The 22227-nt window shown below is 37.9% G+C and overlaps 1 protein-coding gene across 2 annotated transcripts; it reads right to left on the minus strand.

The window, feature by feature from the left end:
• Positions 1–1531: 1531 nt before the first annotated feature.
• LOC110456737 lies at positions 1532–20637 on the minus strand. 2 transcript variants are annotated; one of them, XM_021507661.1, is made up of 6 exons: positions 20507–20637; positions 12702–13344; positions 10876–11036; positions 2561–2657; positions 1805–2050; positions 1532–1574 (listed from the first exon to the last, which is right to left on the minus strand). In XM_021507661.1, exons 2-5 carry the CDS (start codon positions 13255–13257, stop codon positions 1830–1832), a joined length of 1035 nt encoding a protein of 344 aa, XP_021363336.1. In that variant the 5' UTR covers positions 13258–13344; positions 20507–20637; the 3' UTR covers positions 1532–1574; positions 1805–1829. The 2 variants fall into 2 exon arrangements, with proteins under 2 accessions (XP_021363336.1, XP_021363335.1); XM_021507660.1 differs by lacking the exon at positions 1532–1574 and having other exon boundaries at positions 1612–2050; positions 20507–20636.
• Positions 20638–22227: the final 1590 nt, after the last annotated feature.

The raw sequence follows: 22227 nt of genomic DNA on the forward strand, positions 1-22227 counted from the left end.
TAATATCAATTTGAGGCAGTCAAGTATTGCATCCACAAAATATAGGGCATCAACATGATAAAATATATTGCCGAACTGTTAACTTATCAGAAATATATTGCACAAACCAATCTCTGGGTATTATATTTGTAGTACATGCACTGTTATAAGATCAACATTTCAATTTTCTGGTCAATCATATTTCACATCTGACATCAGTCGTCTACTGTGCTACAAATAAGATGTAAAGTTGTAATTGCTACAGAAATTTGACCTAACCTCCAACGTGATAAGACAAAATTACCCTTTTTTTTTTTTTTCAATTTTTCTATACAGTACAATGAGAGACATTAGTGAACGCCCTTGCTTCGTCACTAGACGGTCTACTGACAGAAGCATTGCATGCAAATGCCACAGACACACAAAGATATTTTCAAAATATTCATCAGAAGAACAAGCAGAATAATCAAAATATGTTCTTGTTTGAAACAGTATTGTAATTATTTACTGTTAAAAAAAAGTGTTTTTTTTAATAAATTAATTAAAGGAAAAATGATTTGCACCTCATGCTTAAAAACTGTTAAAATAATGCCTTTCATAAATTTTATATGCTTCAGATATTTATAGAATGTGTTTTATATGCTTCAGATATTTATAGAATGTGTTTTACTTGATTCAATACTTGCAACTCTACAGTTAGCATTAGGTTTGTAAGACGAACTTGGTGGCAGCGGCATCTGCAAGGGAGATAACTCACTGTTATCTCATTGTTCTAACATATAATGCTTATCAACATAAGTATACATATGTATCCTTCAGGGCACATGTTTTAGTTTATATCTATAACACATGACAATGAACCAGTAATAGCAGTATATTACAACTCATTGGTTTTTTTATATGGATGCTTATATCTCATTGACAAGAACAGAAAAGGCACGGGGAAGATGGAGGGAGACAACCCAGCACCGTGGAGAACCAAGCTCCTATAAAGAACGGGGCTTACCTATTATTTAATGCCTGTTTTAAACATCCTTCCACAAGGGTAACTACCCAGTACAATATGTCCTAAAAGTAAGACACTATATGGTGTAAGTATATCGTTTGTGAAATGCACAATGTTAGTGACTATTGACCACAATATGTTTATATGATATTTGGCTAAGTTATGTTATCCTGGTAGCTGTCTCCAGTGAAACTATTTTAACTATACAATTTTGTTATGGTTAACTCAAATATATCTTAATGTCATGATGTCACAGTTGAGCATGCTAATCAACGTGATATCACTTCAGTATGATGACCAATTAGAGCAAGGTGACCAATAAGACATTCACTTGGATACAAATGTACCCTGAATGACATGACATCATTTGTACGCTGATCAATACCCCATCACTTCAGTATGATGATCAATATGACATCACTATTGAGCACGCTGAACAACATGACATGTTGAATGTTGAGTACCCTGACCAGTATGCCATCACTTCAGTATGTGGATCACTGTTGAGCACGCTGAACAACATGACATGTTGAATGTTGAGTACCTTGACCAGTATGCTATCACCTGGGTAACATAAACAGCATGACACCACTGTTGATGTTACTAATCAGCACTCAATCCACTTGGNCATCACTTCTGTATGTGGATCACTATTGAGCACGCTGAACAACATGACATGTTGAATGTTGAGTACCCTGACCAGTATGCCATCACTTCAGTATGTGGATCACTATTGAGCACGCTGAACAACATGACATGTTGAATGTTGAGTACCCTGACCAGTATGCTATCACCTGGGTAACATAAACAGCATGACACCACTGTTGATGTTACTAATCAGCACTCAATCCACTTGGTAGAAGTCAGAGATTCTCCGGGCAAGTATTACAGCTTTCATCTGTGGTGAAACTAGGTGGCGGTGCAGCATTCTCATTGTGGCGGCTGGACTCCGTGCCCATGTCTCAAACACATGTTTCATTGGGTATTCTAGTCGAAAACGCTGCCATTCTGCTATTGTCTCCATGGAAATTCCTACCCTCTCTGCCATCATCCTCCAATCAGCACCTGAATAAGGAATCGGTCATAAATACCTGACTTTGTACAGAAAGCATTGCAATTGTGCCTAAGTGAAAAGGATTAAAATTGGTATTCTGTATCCTTATACTATCCAAAACAATAAGCTACATGTGTGTTAAAGCTTTAACCTTAACAAATGACCTCCAAAACTATTTGCTTTAGGATTCAACCTTGACGTGTGACCTTCAAAACCACAGGCTTTATGAGAGCTTTGACATGGAAAAATGACCTCCAAAATAGTAGGCTTTGTTAAACTTTTATGCTTGATGAATGACCTCCATTTTTTTTGTCTTTGTGAGATATTTAACCTTGATAAATGACCTCCAAAACAATAGGCTTTGCGAAAGCTTTGACATTAAATAATGACCTAAAAAACAATGAGCTATGCCTTGGACAAACTATACACCTGGAAGGGTCAAATCTACTAACCAATTTGGGCGAAACATGGCATGCAGTAAACATACCTCACTATAATGGGAGAATGCATGAAGTACAAACCATTGGTCTTGTAGAGGCTGAGCTCACTGATGAGGTAGTGTTGCAGACCAGCATCCATCTTACTGACTAGTGTGTCGCCAGGAAGCTTCCTCACAGGCTGAAACAACAAGCAATTTAAGGCATTCTTAATCATGGGTAAAATTTAGATCAGAGAACCCTGGATCAATACATTAGTACTAGTGTCTCATGGATCAATACATTAGTACTAGTGTCTCATGGATCAATACATGAGTACTAGTGTCTCATGGATCAATATATTAGTACTAGTGTCTTATGGATCAATACATGAGTACTAGTGTCTCATGGCTCAATACATGAGTACTAGTGTCTCATGAATCTATACATAAGTACTAGTGTCCCCTGGATTTATAAATAAGTACTAGTGTCCCCTGGATCTATACATTGGTACTAGTGTCCCCTGGATCTATACATGGGTACTAGTGTCCCCTGGATCAATACATTGGTACTAGTGTCCCCTGGATCTATACATGGGTACTAGTGTCCCCTGGATCTATACATGGGTACTAGTGTCCCCTGGATCTATACATTGGTACTAATGTCCCCTAGATCTATACATGAGTACTAGTGTCTCATGGATCAATATATTAGTACTAGTGTCTCATGGATCTTTACATTAGTACTAGAGTCTCATGGATCAATACATGAGTACTAGTGTCTCATGGATCTTTACATTAGTACTAGTGTCCCCTGGATCTATACATTAGTGCTAGTGTCTCATGGATCAATACATTAGTACTAGTGTCTCATGGATCTTTACATTAGTACTAGAGTCTCATGGATCTATACATTAGTACTAGTGTCTTCTGGATCAATACATTAGTACTATTGTCTCATGGATCAGTACATGAGTACTAGTGTCTTCTGGATCAATACATTAGTACTAGTGTCTTATGGATCAATACATAAGTACTAGTGTCCCCTGGATCTATACATAAGTACTAGTGTCCCTGGATCTATACATTGGTACTAGTGTCCCCTGGATGTATACATTTGTACCAGTGTCTCATAGATCTATTCATGTGGATCACTATTGAGCACGCTGAACAACATGACATGTTGAATGTTGAGTACCTTGACCATTATGCCATCACTTCAGTACGTGGATCACTACTGAGCACGCTGAACAACATGACATGTTGAATGTTGAGTACCCTGACNCAGTGTCTCATAGATCTATTCATTAGTACTAGTGTCTCCTGGATCTATACATTGGTACTAGTCTCCCCTGGATCTATACATGAGTACCAGTGTCCCCTGGATCTATACATAAGTACTAGTGTCCCCTGGATATATACATTGGTACTATTGTCTCCTGGATTTATACATTGGTACGAGTGTCCCCTGGATCTATACGTTGGTACTAGTGTCTCCTGGATTTATACATTGGTACTAGTGTCTTCTGGATTTATACATTGGTACTAGTGTCCCCTGGATCTATACATTGGTACTAGTGTCTCCTGGATCTATACATTGGTACTAGTGTCCCCTGGATCTATACATTGGTACTAGTGTCCCCTGGATCTAGACATTAGTACTAGTGTCCCCTGGATCTATACATAGGTAATAGTGTCCCCTGGATCTATACATTGGTACTAGTGTCCCCTGGATCTATACATTGGTACTAGTGTCCCCTGGATCTATACATTAGTAACAGTGTCCCCTGGATCTATACATTGGTACCAGTGTCTCCTGGATCTATACATTAGGACTAGTGTCTCCTTGATCTATACATTGGTACATGTATTCCCTGAATCTATACATTGGTACTAGTGTCCCCTGGATCTATACATTAGTACTAGTGTCCCCTGGATCTTTACATTGGTACTAGTGTCCCCTGGATTTAAACATTAGTACTAGTGTCTCCTTGATCTATACATTGGTACATGTATTCCCTGGATCTATACATTGGTACTAGTGTCCCCTGGATCTATACATTGGTACTAGTGTCTCCTGGATCTATACATTGGTACTAGTGTCCCCTGGATCTATACATTGGTACTAGTGTCCCCTGGATTTAAACATTATTACTAGTGTCTCCTGGATCTATACATTGGTACTAGTGTCCCCTGGATCAATACATGAGTACTAGTGTCTTATGGATCAATATATTAGTACTAGTGTCTCATGGATCAATACATGAGTACTAGTGTCTTATGGATCAATATATTAGTACTAGTGTCTCATGGATCAATACATTAGTACTAGTGTCTCATGGATCAATACATTAGTACTAGTGTCTCATGGATCTATACATTATTACTAGTGTCTCCTGGATCTATACATTAGTACTAGTGTTCCCTGGATCTATACATTGGTACTAGTGCCCCCTGGATCTATACATTGGTACTAGTGTGTCCTGAATCAATACATTGGTACTAGTGTCCCCTGGATCTACACATTAGTACTATTGTCTCCTGGATCTATACATAGGTACTAGTGTCTCCTGGATCTATACATAAGTACTATCTATACATTGGTACTAGTGTCTCATGGATCTATACATTAGTACTAGTGTTCCCTGGATCTATACATTGGTACCAGTGTCTCCTGGATCTATACATTAGTACTCCTGGATTTAAACATTATTACTAGTGTCTCCTGATCCCCTGGATCTATACATTGGTACTAGGATCTATACATTGGTACTAGTGTCTCATGGATCTATACATTGGTACTAGTGTCTTCTGGATCTATACATATGTACTAGTGTCCCCTGGATCTATACATATGTACTAGTGTCCCCTGGATCTGTACATTGTTACTAGTGTCCCCTGGATCTATACATTAGTACTATTGTCTCCTGGATCTATACATAGGTACTAGTGTTCCCTGGATCTATACATTGGTACTAGTGTCTCATGGATCTATACATACAATGTAGATACTAGTGTCTCCTGGATCTATACATTGGGACTAGTGTCTCCTGAATCAATACATTGGTACTAGTGCCCCCTGGATCTATACATTGGTACTAGTGCCCCCTGGATCTATACATTGGTACTAGTGCCCCCTGGATCTATACATTGGTACTAGTTTCCCCTGGATCTATACATTAGTACTATTGTCTCCTGGATCTATACATTGGTACTAGTGGCCCCTGGATCTATACATTGGTACTAGTTTCCCCTGGATCTATACATTAGTACTATTGTCTCCTGGATCTATACATTGGGACTAGTGTCTCCTGAATCAATACATTGGTACTACTGTCCCCTGGATCTATACATTGGTACTAGTGCCCCCTGGATCTATACATTGGTACTAGTGTGTCCTGAATCAATACATTGGTACTAGTGTCCCCTGGATGTATACATTGGTACTAGTGTCCCCTGGATTTAAACATTATTACTAGTGTCTCCTGATCCCCTGGATCTATACATTGGTACTAGGATCTATACATTGGTACTAGTGTCTCCACATGGGTACTAGTGTCCCCTGGATCAATACATGAGTACTAGTGTCTTATGGATCAATATATTAGTACTAGTGTCTCATGGATCAATACATTAGTCCCAGTGGCTCATGGATCAAGACATGAGAACTAGTGTCTCATGGATCAATATATTAGTACTAGTGTCTCATGGATCAATACATTAGTCCCAGTGGCTCATGGATCAAGACATGAGAACTAGTGTCTCATGGATCAATATATTAGTACTAGTGTCTCATGGATCAATACATTAGTCCCAGTGGCTCATGGATCAAGACATGAGAACTAGTGTCTCATGGATCAATATATTAGTACTAGTGTCTCATGGATCAATACATGAGTACTAGTGTCTTATGGATCAATATATTAGTACTAGTGTCTCATGGATCAATACATTAGTCCCAGTGGCTCATGGATCAAGACATGAGAACTAGTGTCTCATGGATCAATATATTAGTACTAGTGTCTCATGGATCAATACATGAGTACTAGTGTCTCATGGATCAATATATTAGTACTAGTGTCTCATGGATCAATACATTAGTACTAGTGTCTCATGGATCTTTACATTAGAACTAGTGTCCCCTGGATCTATACATTAGTAACAGTGTCCCCTGGATCTATACATTGGTACTAGGATCTATACATTGGTACTAGTGTCTCCACATGGGTACTAGTGTCCCCTGGATCAATACATTGGTACTAGTGTCCCCTGGATCAATACATTGGTACTAGTGTCCCCTGGATCTATATATTAGTACTAGTGTCTCCTGGATCTATACATGAGTACTAGTGTCCCCTGGATCTATACATGAGTACTAGTGTCCCCTGGATCTATACATAGATACTAGTGTCCCATGGATCTATACATTAGTACTAGTGTTCCCTGGATCTATACATTAGTACTAGTGTCCCATGGATCTATACATTAGTACTAGTGTCTCATGGATCAATACATGAGTACTAGTGTCTTATGGATCAATATATTAGTACTAGTGTCTCATGGATCAATACATGAGTACTAGTGTCTTATGGATCAATATATTAGTACTAGTGTCTCATGGATCAATACATTAGTACTAGTGTCTCATGGATCTATACATACAATGTAGGTACTAGTGTCTCACTAGTGTCCCCTGGATCTATACATTGCTGCTAGTGTCCCCTGGATCTATACATTGGATCTAGTGTCTCCTGGATCTATACATTGGGACTAGTGTCTCCTGAATCAATACATTGGTACTAGTGTCCCCTGGATTTAAACATTATTACTAGTGTCTCCTGGATCTATACATTGGGACTAGTGTCTCCTGAATCAATACATTGGTACTAGTGTCCCCTGGATGTATACATTGGTACTAGTGTCCCCTGGATGTATACATTGGTACTAGTGTCTCCTGGAGTTATACATTGGTACTAGTGTCCCCTGGATCAATACATTGGTACTAGTGTCCCCTGGATCTAGACATTAGTACTAGTGTCCCCTGGATCTATACATGAGTACTAGTGTCCCCTGGATCTATACATGAGTACTAGTGTCCCCTGGATCTATACATAGATACTAGTGTCTCCTGGATCTATACATTAGTACTAGAGTCCCCTGGATCTATACATTAGTACTATTGTCTCCTGGATCTATACATAGGTACTAGTGTCTCCTGGATCTATACATGAGTACTAGTGTCCCCTGGATCTATACATTGGTAGATGTATCCCCTGGATCTATACATTGGTACTAGTGCCCCCTGGATCTATACATTGGTACTAGTTTCCCCTGGATCTATACATTAGTACTATTGTCTCCTGGATCTATACATAGGTACTAGTGTTCCCTGGATCTATACATTGGTACTAGTGCCCCCTGGATCTATACATTGGTACTAGTGTCCCCTGGATCTATACATTAGTACTATTGTCTCCTGGATCTATACATTGGTACTAGTGTCTCCTGAATCAATACATTGGTACTAGTGTCCCCTGGATCTATACATTGGTACTAGTGTCCCCTGGATCTATACATTGGTACTAGTGTCCCCTGGATGTATACATTGGTACTAGTGTCCCCTAGATGTATACATTGGTACTAGTGTCCCCTGGATTTATACATTGGTACTAGTGTCCCCTGGATGTATACATTGGTACTAGTGTCCCCTAGATGTATACATTGGTACTAGTGTCCCCTGGATTTATACATTGGTACTAGTGTCCCCTAGATGTATACATTGGTACTAGTGTCCCCTGGATGTATACATTGGTACTAGTGTCCCCTGGATCTATAGATTAGTACTAGTGTCTCATGGATCTATACACACAATGTAGGTACTAGTGTCTCCTGGATCTATACATTAGTACCAGTGTCTCCTGGATATATACATTAGTACTAGTGTCCCCTGGATCTATAGATTAGTACTAGTGTCGCCTGGATCTATACATTGGTACTAATGTCCCCTTGATCTATACATTGCTGCTAGTGTCCCCTGGATCTATACATCGGTACTAGTGTCCCCTGGATCTATATATGGGTACTAGTGTCACCTGGATCTATACATTGGTACTAGTTTTCCCTGGATCTATACATTGGTACTAATGTCCCCTTGATCTATACATTGCTGCTAGTGTTTCCTGGATCTATACATTGGTACTAGTGTCTCATGGATCTATACATACAATGTAGGTACTAGTGTCTCACTAGTGTCCCCTGGATCTATACATCGGTACTAGTGTCCCCTGGATCTATATATTAGTACTAGTGTCTCCTGGATCTATAATGTACTAGGAGATATGTTGTACGATTGTGTTATCAGTACTAGGACAATGAATGTATATTGTACACTTACAATAAATCCCATTCTGCTAATGGCATTTGGTAAGTTGTAATGGAGCTCCTAAGTGCAGGCTATACACTTACAGGAGAGGATCTATACATTGCTGCTAGTGTTTCCTGGATCTATACATTGGTACTAATGTCCCCTTGATCTATACATTGCTGCTAGTGTTTCCTGGATCTATACATTGGTACTAATGTCCCCTTGATCTATACATTGCTGCTAGTGTTTCCTGGATCTATACATTGGTACTAATGTCCCCTTGATCTATACATTGCTGCTAGTGTTTCCTGGATCTATACATTGGTACTAATGTCCCCTTGATCTATACATTGCTGCTAGTGTCCCCTGGATCTATACATTGCTGCTAGTGTTTCCTGGATCTATACATTGGTACTAATGTCCCCTTGATCTATACATTGCTGCTAGTGTTTCCTGGATCTATACATTGGTACTAATGTCCCCTTGATCTATACATTGCTGCTAGTGTCCCCTGGATCTATACATAGATACTAGTGTCCCCTGGATCTATAGATTAGTACTAGTGTCCCCTGGATCTATACATAGGTACTAGTGTCTCCTGGATCTATACATTGGTACTAGTGTTCCCTGGATCTATACATTGGTACTAGTGTCTCCTGGATCTATAATGTACTAGGAGATATGTTGTACCATTGTGTTATCAGTACTAGGACAATGAATGTATATTGTACACTTACAATAAAACCCATTCTGCTAATGGCATTTGGTAAGTTATAATGGACCTCCTAAGTGCAGGCTATACACTTACAGGAGAGATTGGCCTGATCATACATATACTGTATTTTATTCTTAGGACTTCTGATTGATCCTTTAGCTTTATGGACTCAGAATGTTTGTCTATAAAGTTAACATCCCTGTGAAAAGGTGCGAGCTGGTGGCTACAGAAGGTAAGTTATTGAGAAGCTGTGTTTTATTGACAGATACTGTAATACCTGCCCTACTTATCGGGTAGGACAGGTAATCAATTACCTACAGCCCTCACCAGGTACACCTTAACTCAGTGACAGGCATCTTTACTCCTGGTTACAACAGTGCTCTGTATTATAGTTGTATGATGAATAGTTTTACAATAGGTGACACCAGAAGTGTTTATTGTGAACAAAAGGCTGATTGTACAATAGATTCCATATCCCTCCCAACAGGTATACATAAAATTTGTATAAATCAGTAATTTTGTTTTTGTGATTCATGGCCAAAACTGACAGCGTTATTTTCAATGTATTGATATTTTATATGCTATACAGAAATGGTAAACTACTTCTATTTCTGGTACTTACTGGACTGAGGTAGAAGGTTTCTATAATTCTGGTTCTGGTACTTACTGGACTGAGCTGGAAGGGTTCTATAATTCTAGTTCTGGTACTTACTAGACTGAGCTGGAAGGTTTCTATAATTCTAGTTCTGGTACTTTCTGGACTGAGCTGGAATGTTTCTATAATTCTTGTTCTGGTACTTACTGGACTGAGCTGGAAGGGTTCTATAATTCTAGTTCTGGTACTTACTAGACTGAGCTGGAAGGTTTCTATAATTCTAGTTCTGGTACTTACTAGACTGAGCTGGAAGGTTTCTATAATTCTAGTGCTGGTACTTTCTGGACTGAGCTGGAATGTTTCTATAATTCTTGTTCTGGTACTTACTGGACTGAGCTGGAAGTGTTTTATAATTCTAGTTCTGGTACTTACTGGGCTGAGCTGAAAGGTTTCTATAATTCTAGTTCTGGTACTTACTGGATTGAGCTGGAAGGTTTCTATAATTCTAGTGCTGGTACTTTCTGGACTGAGCTGGAATGTTTCTATAATTCTTGTTCTGGTACTTACTGGACTGAGCTGGAAGTGTTTTATAATTCTAGTTCTGGTACTTACTGGACTGAGCTGAAAGGTTTCTATAATTCCAGTTCTGGTACTTACTGGACTGAGCTGAAAGGTTTCTATAATTCTAGTTCTGGTACTTACTGGACTGAGCTGAAAGGTTTCTATAATTCCAGTTCTGGTACTTACTGGACTGAGCTGGAAGGTTTTGAGCTCCTTGACTATGGAAGACACCTGGTATTTTCCAGGATTCGAAGTTGCTTTGTTCTCTTTAATTATCATCTTCTCCTCATTTTCTTCATCTGTTTCATCATTATCTGAGTCATCAAATGTGAATACCTCACTCCCCTCTACAAAACAAATACTAACCATTACATGTAAATACCTCACTCCCTTCTACAAAACAAATACTAACCATTACATGTAAATACCTCACTCCTTTCTACAAAACAAATACTAACCATTACATGTGAATACCTCACTCCCTTCTACAAAACAAGTACTAACCATTAAATGTGAATATCTCACTCCCCTCTACAAAACAAATACTAACCATTACATGTGAATACCTCACTCACTTCTACAAAACAAATACTAACCATTAAATGTGCATATCTGACTCGATTCCCCCTCTACAAAACAAATACTAACCATTACATGTGCATATCTCACTCCCTCTACAAAACAAATACTAACCATTAAATGTGAATACCTCACTCACTTCTACAAAACAAATACTAACCATTGCATTTGAATACTTCATTCCCCTACATTAAACAAATACTTAAACCATGACATATAAAAATACATACCTCACTTCCCCCTATTGAACAAATACTAACCATTACATGTGAATACCTTACTCACCTCAATATAACAAATAGTAGCCATTCTATGTGGATACCCCATCCCCTCTACAAAACAGATAGTAACCATTGCATGTGAATATCTCACTCCCCTCTACAAAACAAATACTAACCATTAAATGTGAATATCTCACTCCCTCTACAAAACAAAAAGTAACCATTAAATGTGAATATCTCACTCGATCCCCCTCTACAAAACAGATACAGTAACCATTACATGTGAATACCTCACTCCCCTCTACAAAACAGATACAGTAACCATTACATGTGAATACTTCACTCCCCTCTACAAAACAGATACAGTAACCATTACATGTGAATATCTCACTCCCCTCTACAAAACAAAAAGTAACCATTATGTGTGCAGATCACTTCATCCACAAACACAAGAGGCCCAGAGGCCTTTATAGCTCACCTGGAATTTTGTTTTCTGTTGAGTACTGTATAAGTTTATCAAAAGAGCACAAGACATATCGGTGTAACAAGTACTAAATCCCACAAGATGGTAATTAAGGCACCAATGACACGAATGCATTCGATTACATGTATCCAGCAATTGTATATATGATTGGTTATAGGCTGGGAATCTCAACCGTTTCCATGTTGTATGACCCAGGGAGTAAGTAAACCAGGGTGGGGCTGGACCAAAGAGCAAATTATGGAAGAATGAGTGTAATTGTTTCTTCATGTGCATTCAATTCCTCACTCCTTCCACAAAACAAATATAAACATGGCTTTAGCCATTAAATGTTATTTCCCTTTTACAAACAAATAACAGACATTAATGTGAAAACATCACTCATGCCACAAAAAAAGTATTAATTCAATATGGATTATCATCTACACTTCAATCAGTTTGACAATGAATTACTAGCAAATATATTCTTCACTTCAGTTCCCTCCTTGGGGATTTATTCATGAGATTTATAATTAATAAAATTCAGAGGGCAAGTCACAACATAGTGATGGGAGGTATACAGATGGACTGACCTGACGGAAAGAGAGTAATTCTACACGGGCCTCGTGTTTCGTTTTTGGAAGATAGCATTAGAAGGACAATAAATGTTCATAAGTTACTTGATAATGCAACATAACTATGGAGGACAGAGAAATATAAGGACCTACGCATTTTACTCTTAATTGACTTACTTGTTTCAAACAAAAGAAACCTTGCTTTGTGTTTGGCATCGTCCAGAGAAGCACACTGCTGAATGGCATCTAAGCCGGCCTCTAAGTTCATTTTAGCCTGTAATAACTTTACAAGGTTCATGTTCATCTGAGTAATCCTGGTCTCTAACTCCTCTATCCTCGCCTCCACACTGCCCTTGTTAGCTTTCTGTTTCTGTAAGATTTGTTTGTGAGCTAGACTGTTAATAAGGTCCAGTAAAACATCCACAGATAGCTCCTCCAACGCTTTCCTTTGGTCCTCCTCGCCTAGCTGGAAGCCCTTTGTCTTAGCATCCTGCACCAGCTTTGTGGTGAGTGTAATCCAATTGTCCTGAAATAGTTTGCTCTTGGTGGTCAGAGCTTCCACCTGTCCTTGTAGCTCCTCATTTTCCTTGGTGAGGATTTCCACAGCCTGTTTGGACTTCCCCATGGAGATGCTTCCAGACCGGGGGAAGGATGGGCCTCGTGATGAGGCTGGGCGTGTACCCTTTTCTCCTCCATCCTTCTTCATGGCCGACTTCTTTGGTTTACTTGCCATCTGATGAAGGTGCCCTCATTGGAAAGCTCTCTCTACCATACAAAACTTCACAACAAGTTCATGCCATCATGTCTTCATCAGTCAAACCTGAAAAGATCGGTAATGAAATAAAGATAAAATCAATTAATTTCAGTGAAAATAGTTTTACTGACTTAGCTTGGTTTCCATGTTAACTGCAGGTACTTAATTCAGATCTTGATAATGACAGCAAATTAGTTATCTACGGTATGTGACGAAGATGACCTTGATTTGGAGTTTCTCATCTTGTATGCACTTTTTCAATGTGCCCTTAAAGCCATGTTTTTAACCTTAAGTTTAACATTGTTCATGTTGTGTTACCTTAGCACAAGTACTGTTAATACAACTTACATCAGGGATGACTGACAGTCCATTATGTGCATCAGATTACACAGTGTATAGGATGTTACAAATGGTTAAGAAGCTCTTTGTCATGTTGGATTTTAAGGCAGGTCAGGTGAAGGGTGCTTGTGAAACTCATGTGGGACTGAATGTTGTTAATAGGGTCTACCATGATACATGTTTCCAGTAAGTGGGACTGAATGTTGTAAATAGGGTCTATCATAGGACATGTTTCCAGTATGTGGGACTAATGTTGTTAATAGGGTCTACCATGATACATGTTTCCAGTATGTGGGACTGAATGTTGTAAATAGGGTCTACCATAATACATGTTTCCAGTATGTGGGACTAATGTTGTTAATAGGGTCTACCATGATACATGTTTCCAGTACGTGGGACTGAATGTTGTGAATAGGGTCTACCATTATACATGTTTCCAGTATGTGGGACTGAATGTTTTTAATAGGGTCTACCATGATACATGTTTCCAGTATGTGGGACTGAATGTTGTAAATAGGGTCTACCATGATACATGTTTCCAGTACGTGGGACTGAATGTTGTGAATAGGGTCTACCATGATACATGTTTCCAGTATGTGGGACTGAATGTTGTTAATAGGGTCTACCATGATACATGTTTCCAGTATATGGGACAGAATGTTGTTACATATGTAATAGGGTCTACCATGATACATGTTTCCAGTATGTGGGACTGAATGTTATGAATAGGGTCTACCACGATACATGTTTCCAGTGTGTGGGACTGAATGTTATGAATAGGGTCTACCATGATACATGTTGCCAGTATGTGGGGCTGAATGTTGTGAATAGAGTCTACCATGATACATGTTGCCAGTATGTGGGGCTGAATGTTGTGAATATGGTCTACGATGATACATGTTTCCTGTATGTGGGACTGAATGTTATGAATAGGGTCTACCACGATACATGTTTCCAGGATGTGGGATATGGATACATATCTTTAACCTATGGGTGTAGAATTGGGTCAAAATCATCTGCAAGGCTTCTATGTGTTTCCAGTATGTGTGACTGAATGTTGTCAATAGGGTCTACCATGATACATGTTTCCAGTATGTGGGATATGGATACATATATTTAACCTATGGGTGTAGAATTGGGTCAAAATCATCTGCAAGGCTTCTATGCCAGGTTCAAATTTTTACACCAAAGTTCTCATGATCTAGCTGAAGGTAGAATTAATTTTCATATCCCACATACCTACATAATGATTGACTCTTTTTCTCCACCTGCTCTTAACCAATATTTTAAAATGTGACATAGACATGGCTAATGCAACACTGAATGTTTGAAACTTCCTAGACAACAAATACTATAAACAAACTAATATCATATTTGGAAAGAGCAGAAAAAGTACTATCTGCTGGCCCGATGTGTACAGTACTGTATATTTGTACTATCTCGTGTGTCATGTCACTGTCGAGGATTCATCAGTAGTCTTTACCATCTTTTGCACCAGAAGTTAGGAGTCGTACGCACATTGCTCAAGAGATGTGATACAATAGTCACAGAACAACAGGACAAAACACAAGAGCAAAATCACATTGCTAGGCCATGTCCAGAATGGGCCCTAAAATGGGTACAAAAACAGTGTCAAAGTAAGGGGAAGAACAAGAAAAGGCCAATCAAGGATAAGAACAAAACCAAAGATCAAGTGGTCATCCTGTATATAAAAGGTATATTCAAAACCATCCAGAGGACATATTATGGTCATGGCATTGCAACAGCCATGAATCCCCACAATACGCTTCGTAATATCCTAGTTCACCTAAGGATAAAACACCTGAAGAAAACGTCGCAGAATATGTGTATACAAAATCAGATGCAAAAACTGTGAAGCATCATATATTGGAGAAACTGAAAGGTGATTTGGGGTCTGCTTTTTTATCATCACCCAAAAGATAGGGAAACCCAAGAAGGTAGGAAATTCATCAGATCAGAAAGGAAGCAGTTGGGGGTCCCAGATAAATAAATCGGCAATCACAGACCATGCCACACAGAAAAATCATGTGATTGACTGGGATAACTCTAAAGTATTGGACAAAGAGAGCAATCTGTTCAAGCAGCAGATAAAGGAAGCCATCTGGATATGCTGCAGTTGGCCAGTTCTAAATTGAGATGAGGGGGCTCATAGACTCTCACACATCTTTGACCAAGTATTAAACAAAGCGCAGCTGAATCGAGTCATTTCGGTACATGTATAACAACTTTTGGACATACGCTTACAGCATAGCCAAATCGACATCGATTTTGTGGAAAACTCGTTCAAATTTCACACCTTTGTGTGCATACGCTTCAGTGTCTGGTCATTTGTCTGATGAAGTTGACAGTGTACATACCGTACTAGTCATCGAAACATCACATCAAAACTCTTATTGGTTGTGTAAAGAGACTTTTCATAATCCATGCTTACTAACCTGAAGAAAAGGTTTAGAAATAGCCTTTACTTGTGTAGCAGCCAAGTAATGCAAGGCCAGATCTAGCAATCAATAATTTAGTACAGAAATCAATCTAACCTTTCTTTATTATAAATACAGGACTGTAGCTAGGAGTTTTCGAAGGCATTCAATTAGAATACTGATTACAAAAGAGATCATAATGCTTGTGTACATGTTTAAACCTTCATTATATTAGGTATGGTCAATAATGTATGGAGTTTGTATAAATTGAAATAACTTTGTTAATCAAATTAGTATTGTATGGAGTTTGTATAAATTACTGTAACTAGACTGTACATATGGAACTTCAATCAAATTTGTGTTGTATGGAGTTTGTATAAATTACTGTAACTAGACTGTACATATGGAACTTCAATCAAATAAGTGTTGTATGGAGTTTGTATAAATTACTATAACTAGACTGTACATATGGAACTTCAATCAAATTAGTGTTGTATGGAGTTTGTATAAATTACTATAACTAGACTGTACATATGGAACTTCAATCAAATTAGTGTTGTATGGAGTTTGTATAAATTACTATAACTAGACTGTACATATGGAACTTCAATCAAATTAGTGTTGTATGGAGTTTGTATAAATTACTATAACTAGACTGTACATATGGAACTTCAATCAAATTAGTGTTGTATGGAGTTTGTATAAATTACTATAACTAGACTGAACATATGGAACTTCAATCAAATTAGTATTGTATGGAGTTTGTATAAATTACTATAACTAGACTGTACATATGGAACTTCAATCAAATTAGTGTTGCATGGAGTTTGTATAAATTACTATAACTAGACTGTACACATGAAACTTCAATCAAATTAGTGTTGTATGCAGTTTGTATAAATTACTTAATTACACAATGTGTATGGAACTGAAATCATATCAATATTGAATGGAGTTGTCTTAATTGACATAATGTTAATATCCCTGTCAGAAAATCAATGTTATATGGACATTTTTATAGTTTTACACAAATCAATAGTGTATGGAGTTTGTATAATTTGGCAAATAAGACGATAATAAAATCAATAGTTAGGAGGTTTTTGAAAGGTTGTTGACAAGTGACTTGCAACGGAATAATGAAGGCATGGAAATCCATCAGAAATCACCAATCATCTTTCGCTTTTCGTACGAAAATAGCTTTCTTGATTGGTTGTATGTTGTTTATAGAGCTGTATGTAGTATATCTATACTCTAGTTTAGATTTCTACAGCCTTAAAATTAAATTGAGGCCTGAGACACCTACACAATTACCGGCTGCCAGGTATGGTAATAAGTACCCATTGATATCAATCTAACTCTCTTTATAAAAATTACAAGTTGCATGTTTCCAACGTGAAGTAGGGATTAATTTCAGTATATTTCATAATACTGTACTTAATAACCATTCTTCTAATGAAGAAATGAAACCCCTAATTATATATAATCAAATGAAATGTATAATGTAATTTTTAATTTCTCATTGTAAAAAGTTCCTGCCTTTCCAAGTTGATTCAAATGACACTTAAAAATATATTGATCATGTCAAACTAATACATTATTAACATATTATATGATTTCAGAATACTGGGTCTGATATGAAAACAAGTACAATGTACAATGTTGTATTGTACAGTATCATCTACTTGATAATTTTCTCAGAATCCAGTTGGCTGGATCCTATATATACATGACATACTAAGTGATATCTAAATATTGTATTTAAGGGAATCCCCTGCACTTTCACATTTGGTTTGTTAGTTTTGTGTCCTATTAACAGCTATGGTCATCTTTCACATTTAATAAAGAGTTCTTTGAAAAACAAATATTTTAAAGGTTTATTTTATGTTTGGTTACCATTTATTAGTAACATGGAAAAAACATTGTGTTTTTCTGTAGACCTTGAGCTGTATTTTTTTAATAATAATAATATGAAATACGGCAGAAAATCTTGCATCCAAACCATTTAATTAGGAAACTTTCATTAGTTATTGCATTTTTTATCAATATTTTTTTAAGCATATAATAATAACAGACAGGAACTTTTGTGAGTTAGATTACAATGTACATGATGTGATTGATATAAACCTGAAAAATGATAATATGAACTTCAGGTTCCCCAAGGTCAATATCATTTATTTTTAAGGCTCAAATGACATAACTGGTATTATATTCACTATCACAAAAGTTTAAAGTCGTACAATAATACACACCCCATCTTACAGATAATACAATTACTATGTACATGAAATATGTGTTTCTAAAGTTTTATATGCATGTGTATATACTAAGTTGTACAATGTGTGCCGTTATGTCAATAGTGGAGCCAGACAAGAATTAATTAACAGTTGGTTTGAATTTTAACTTGTTTATCATGGGTAATTGAAACCATTAAAACCCACTTTGATACATAAACTGAAGCGATACATTGTAACTGACTGGTCTGGTCCACATATTCTGGCCCACTATGTGATATCAAATTACACTGTTCCAATAGTACGCTCCGCTACAATTGTAACCATAACAAAATGACTTATTTACAGCTAGTGCCATGAACATGACAATAAATGTATAATAAAAATCAACATTTACTGATGAATAATTAATACAGGTCTCTATTGTCACAAGCTGAACTTCTCAGATGAATTGAACAGACTGGCACCCATACAAACACGTATAGACATGCAACACTGTAGATATCTCATTAGGGGATTCATTATAATTAAGATTGGAGATATGGGCACAGCGTTGTTCAGGCTGATCATTAGCTTGATGAGTTAAGATGTCAATTTTCGAAATGTAATTTTTGAGAGAAATGTTTTAAAATGTTTGAACATTCCTGTATATACTTTTTTCATCAGATGGTCATGTTGAATCAATAAACATGTAATTTCAAAATTCAATTTTTAATTTAAAAATATATACTACACAGGAGAAAGGCTCTACAGTAGCTTTTCCTTAAACTGATCAGCTTTGAAAAGCCAGCAGGCCCTGATACCCCTATTATTTACTGTATTTCAGTAACATTATCTATCAAAATATGATACAAGTGAAAAATACACATTTTAATTTCATATCAATATGAATATTAAATATTCTATATTCACAGCCATATACAGTATATGCAGGGCTGTTACAGACTGGCTGTTTTGTATGTTAGACCATTCTAATCTCCTAAGTAAACAATTTTAATCTAACTTGTGTATCGACTCACAGTTAAATACAGTCTCTTGGGTGTTCCAAGATATTGGGGGTGTTGATTAAGTTAACGGAGTAGCTACATACATCATCTTGATATATACATCATGTATACAATGAAATTGTCTAAACAATTACATCAAAGTGAAACCTATCTATAGCCAAACACCAGAGTAGAACCTGTCTAAACAGAACACAACAGCAAGTTACCTGCCTATAAACCAAACAGCATAGCAACTCTTGTCATCACGGATCATAACAGTGAAACCTGGCTTAACCAAACTGCACAGCAAAACTTATCAACAAGGAGCACAACAGCAAAACCTACCTAAACCAAACACGAAAGCGAAACCTATCAGCAGTATAGCCATACACCAGAGTTGAACCTGTCTAAACAGAATGTTCACAACAGCAAAAGCTAGCTACCAAACAGTCAACAGTGGACCTTGTCTAAACCAAACACCAAACTGAATCCTAGCTGTCTATAACTTTAAATTAATATCGCTTGCAGTGAAATCTGTGTTATACCTTCACATTAATGTGAAATCTGCCTATTTAAGTAAACATCACAGTGAAACGCTTTTATTACATCAATTGCCTTTACTACATAGTCGATTGTAACATTATAATGGACTTCACACACTAATGGTCAACATCAATGGGTTTTATACATATGTGGCAGATTTTAATTGTACATAAGGATTAAGGTAAACTTTCTACATCTGTAGCTTCGAGCTTGAGGGAATTTCCCTTTAGCTCAGTGGTAGAGCATCCCACAAGGAACCTAGCGATTGCGAGTTAAATCCCTGGTGGAAGCACACTGTTCTCTTTCCTGTTACACATACATGTTCATTTGTATGTAGACATAAGATTGTCATGATTCTATTATTATATTGAACACATCCAGTATGACTTCAACAAACATCTGATAAAATATAGCATCAACGTTAAACGTTCAATGTCATACAGAAGTGTATAATACAGCCACGTGTAGTATACACTGCAGTGACCTGAAAGTGACACAAATTGATGATTAATGACTGATGACTGAAGATAGGATACGTATATATGAACATATATAAAATGTATGACCATGCAGTCACCTGGATGTGTGGATTGGTGTCTAAATCTTGTTACAAAGAACAATAACACGTATTTTAAGAACGTTCTGAAATTGATCATACAGTGTAGTAAGATGAGGACGTAAATATACCTACCGTTTCTCCAACTGCCGGCGACTAAATGATCAATACTTATCATCTAGCTTATCCACATGCCACAAGACGTTGGTAAGGAAGCTAGACATGCGCATTCCGATTTAGCAGGTACCCGTACGTCATTTCCGTAAACATTGCATATGGCTGCCCAAGATGAACTGTCAAACGAGACTAATCGATAATGCAGTCTGATGCCAGTGTTGGTGTTCCTCGCTAATATACACAGAAAGTAAAGCTACCAAGTTATGCCCTTCATGTATTTTACATCGATGATATTGGTTTTTGTTCGTCAGACTCCAATGTAGCCTCGGCTCTGTTGCTTCAGCCGAGCTGGGAAGATGGGACTAGCATGTGTATAGTTATGAACGTAGGATCGGGATTCTGAGGACTTCAATAGGCGTGGGCTGTCACCGGTCCGCCGTACCTCCGCCACATGTAAACCAGCAACTCTGACACGTGATTACAGTGAATATTAATAGAGTTGTGACTATCAAGGAGATGTATGCCAGCCAGAGAATCAATCAATGATTGATCCATATATAAACCCAACAGAATCTTAAGTAAAAACACAATTCATTGGTGGATGGCGGCTGAGATACGGCGTAGGTAAGGTGGCAGCTGATTTGTGTGTTTATAGACCTTTGTAACTTTTGCAGTAATTAACGTGTGTGAAGGATGTGCTCCGTCATGTTAGGCACAATCATGTTGGTCTTCAGCACAAAATGCATAAGTCTTTAGTTTCCAAGACTGAAGGTCGTTTTGATGCGAGGGCACCTCTCGCTACATTTGATACCATTGATCTTGGGGAGGATATTGCATTCATTCAGCCCAGCACAAATGATGAGAGTGTCAGTGAATCAAGTGACGAGGCCAACAAAATAGATGTTATTAAAAAGCGACAGATTTTTGGAAAGCATGACAGTCCTGAATTTGAACTAAGTAACAATCATGTGTATGAGAAACTAAGTGAAGGACATGGTGCAAATAATGTAAAAGCTCCAAGGCCAGAAAACAGCGAGTTTATGAATCAACGACCAAGTCCAGATGATTCACTCTCTGACAGTTCAGATTCAGACAGTGGTTATATACAGAGTGGATACCTGTCTATGACAGATGGACGAATAACAAAGCACGACTTCCCAGCTAAAATACCCACGTCACCATTCCCTAGTCGATACTCCCGAGTGGTTGACCATGATGGTTCTCTGGACAATACCCCTACCTCGTCCCCTAGTCTACAGCGCATTCCTCTACCTGTGCTGCTACAGGAACTGGAACATGTCAAGTTAGAGTCAAAGCGCAAAGCATTGGAGAAACGCATTCAGAGACTACAGGTAACAACTCGACGTGTAGAACGCCCACGGAGTACTACACCCATCAATGTGGTCACACTAGATGAGTACAGAGAGATTAGCTCTCCGGAGAAACAAAACACACCTGATCACCTTGAGAAGCTGAAGATCAAGCTTCCTGCAGAGGACTTTAGTTGTGTCAGACAGAGAAGTCCCTGGAAGTCCAGAGGGAGTATAAGTGAAGCCTCAAGTGTGTTTAATTTTAGTGAGGAATTTCTGTTTACCCACACAAAGTCAGCATTCCTGCTTCAGAATGATGGGTCAGTAGGTCAGTCTCCGAAACGGATCCTCATACCTCCTAATCTTTCTCCGGCTCTGTCACCTGCTGCCTCCCCAGTAAAGTGTGTAGTGCCCTCCAACATCCAGCCC

Source organism: Mizuhopecten yessoensis, unplaced genomic scaffold (assembly GCF_002113885.1).
Source record: "Mizuhopecten yessoensis strain PY_sf001 unplaced genomic scaffold, ASM211388v2 scaffold8839.2, whole genome shotgun sequence".
Taxonomy (NCBI): Eukaryota; Metazoa; Mollusca; class Bivalvia; order Pectinida; family Pectinidae; genus Mizuhopecten; species Mizuhopecten yessoensis.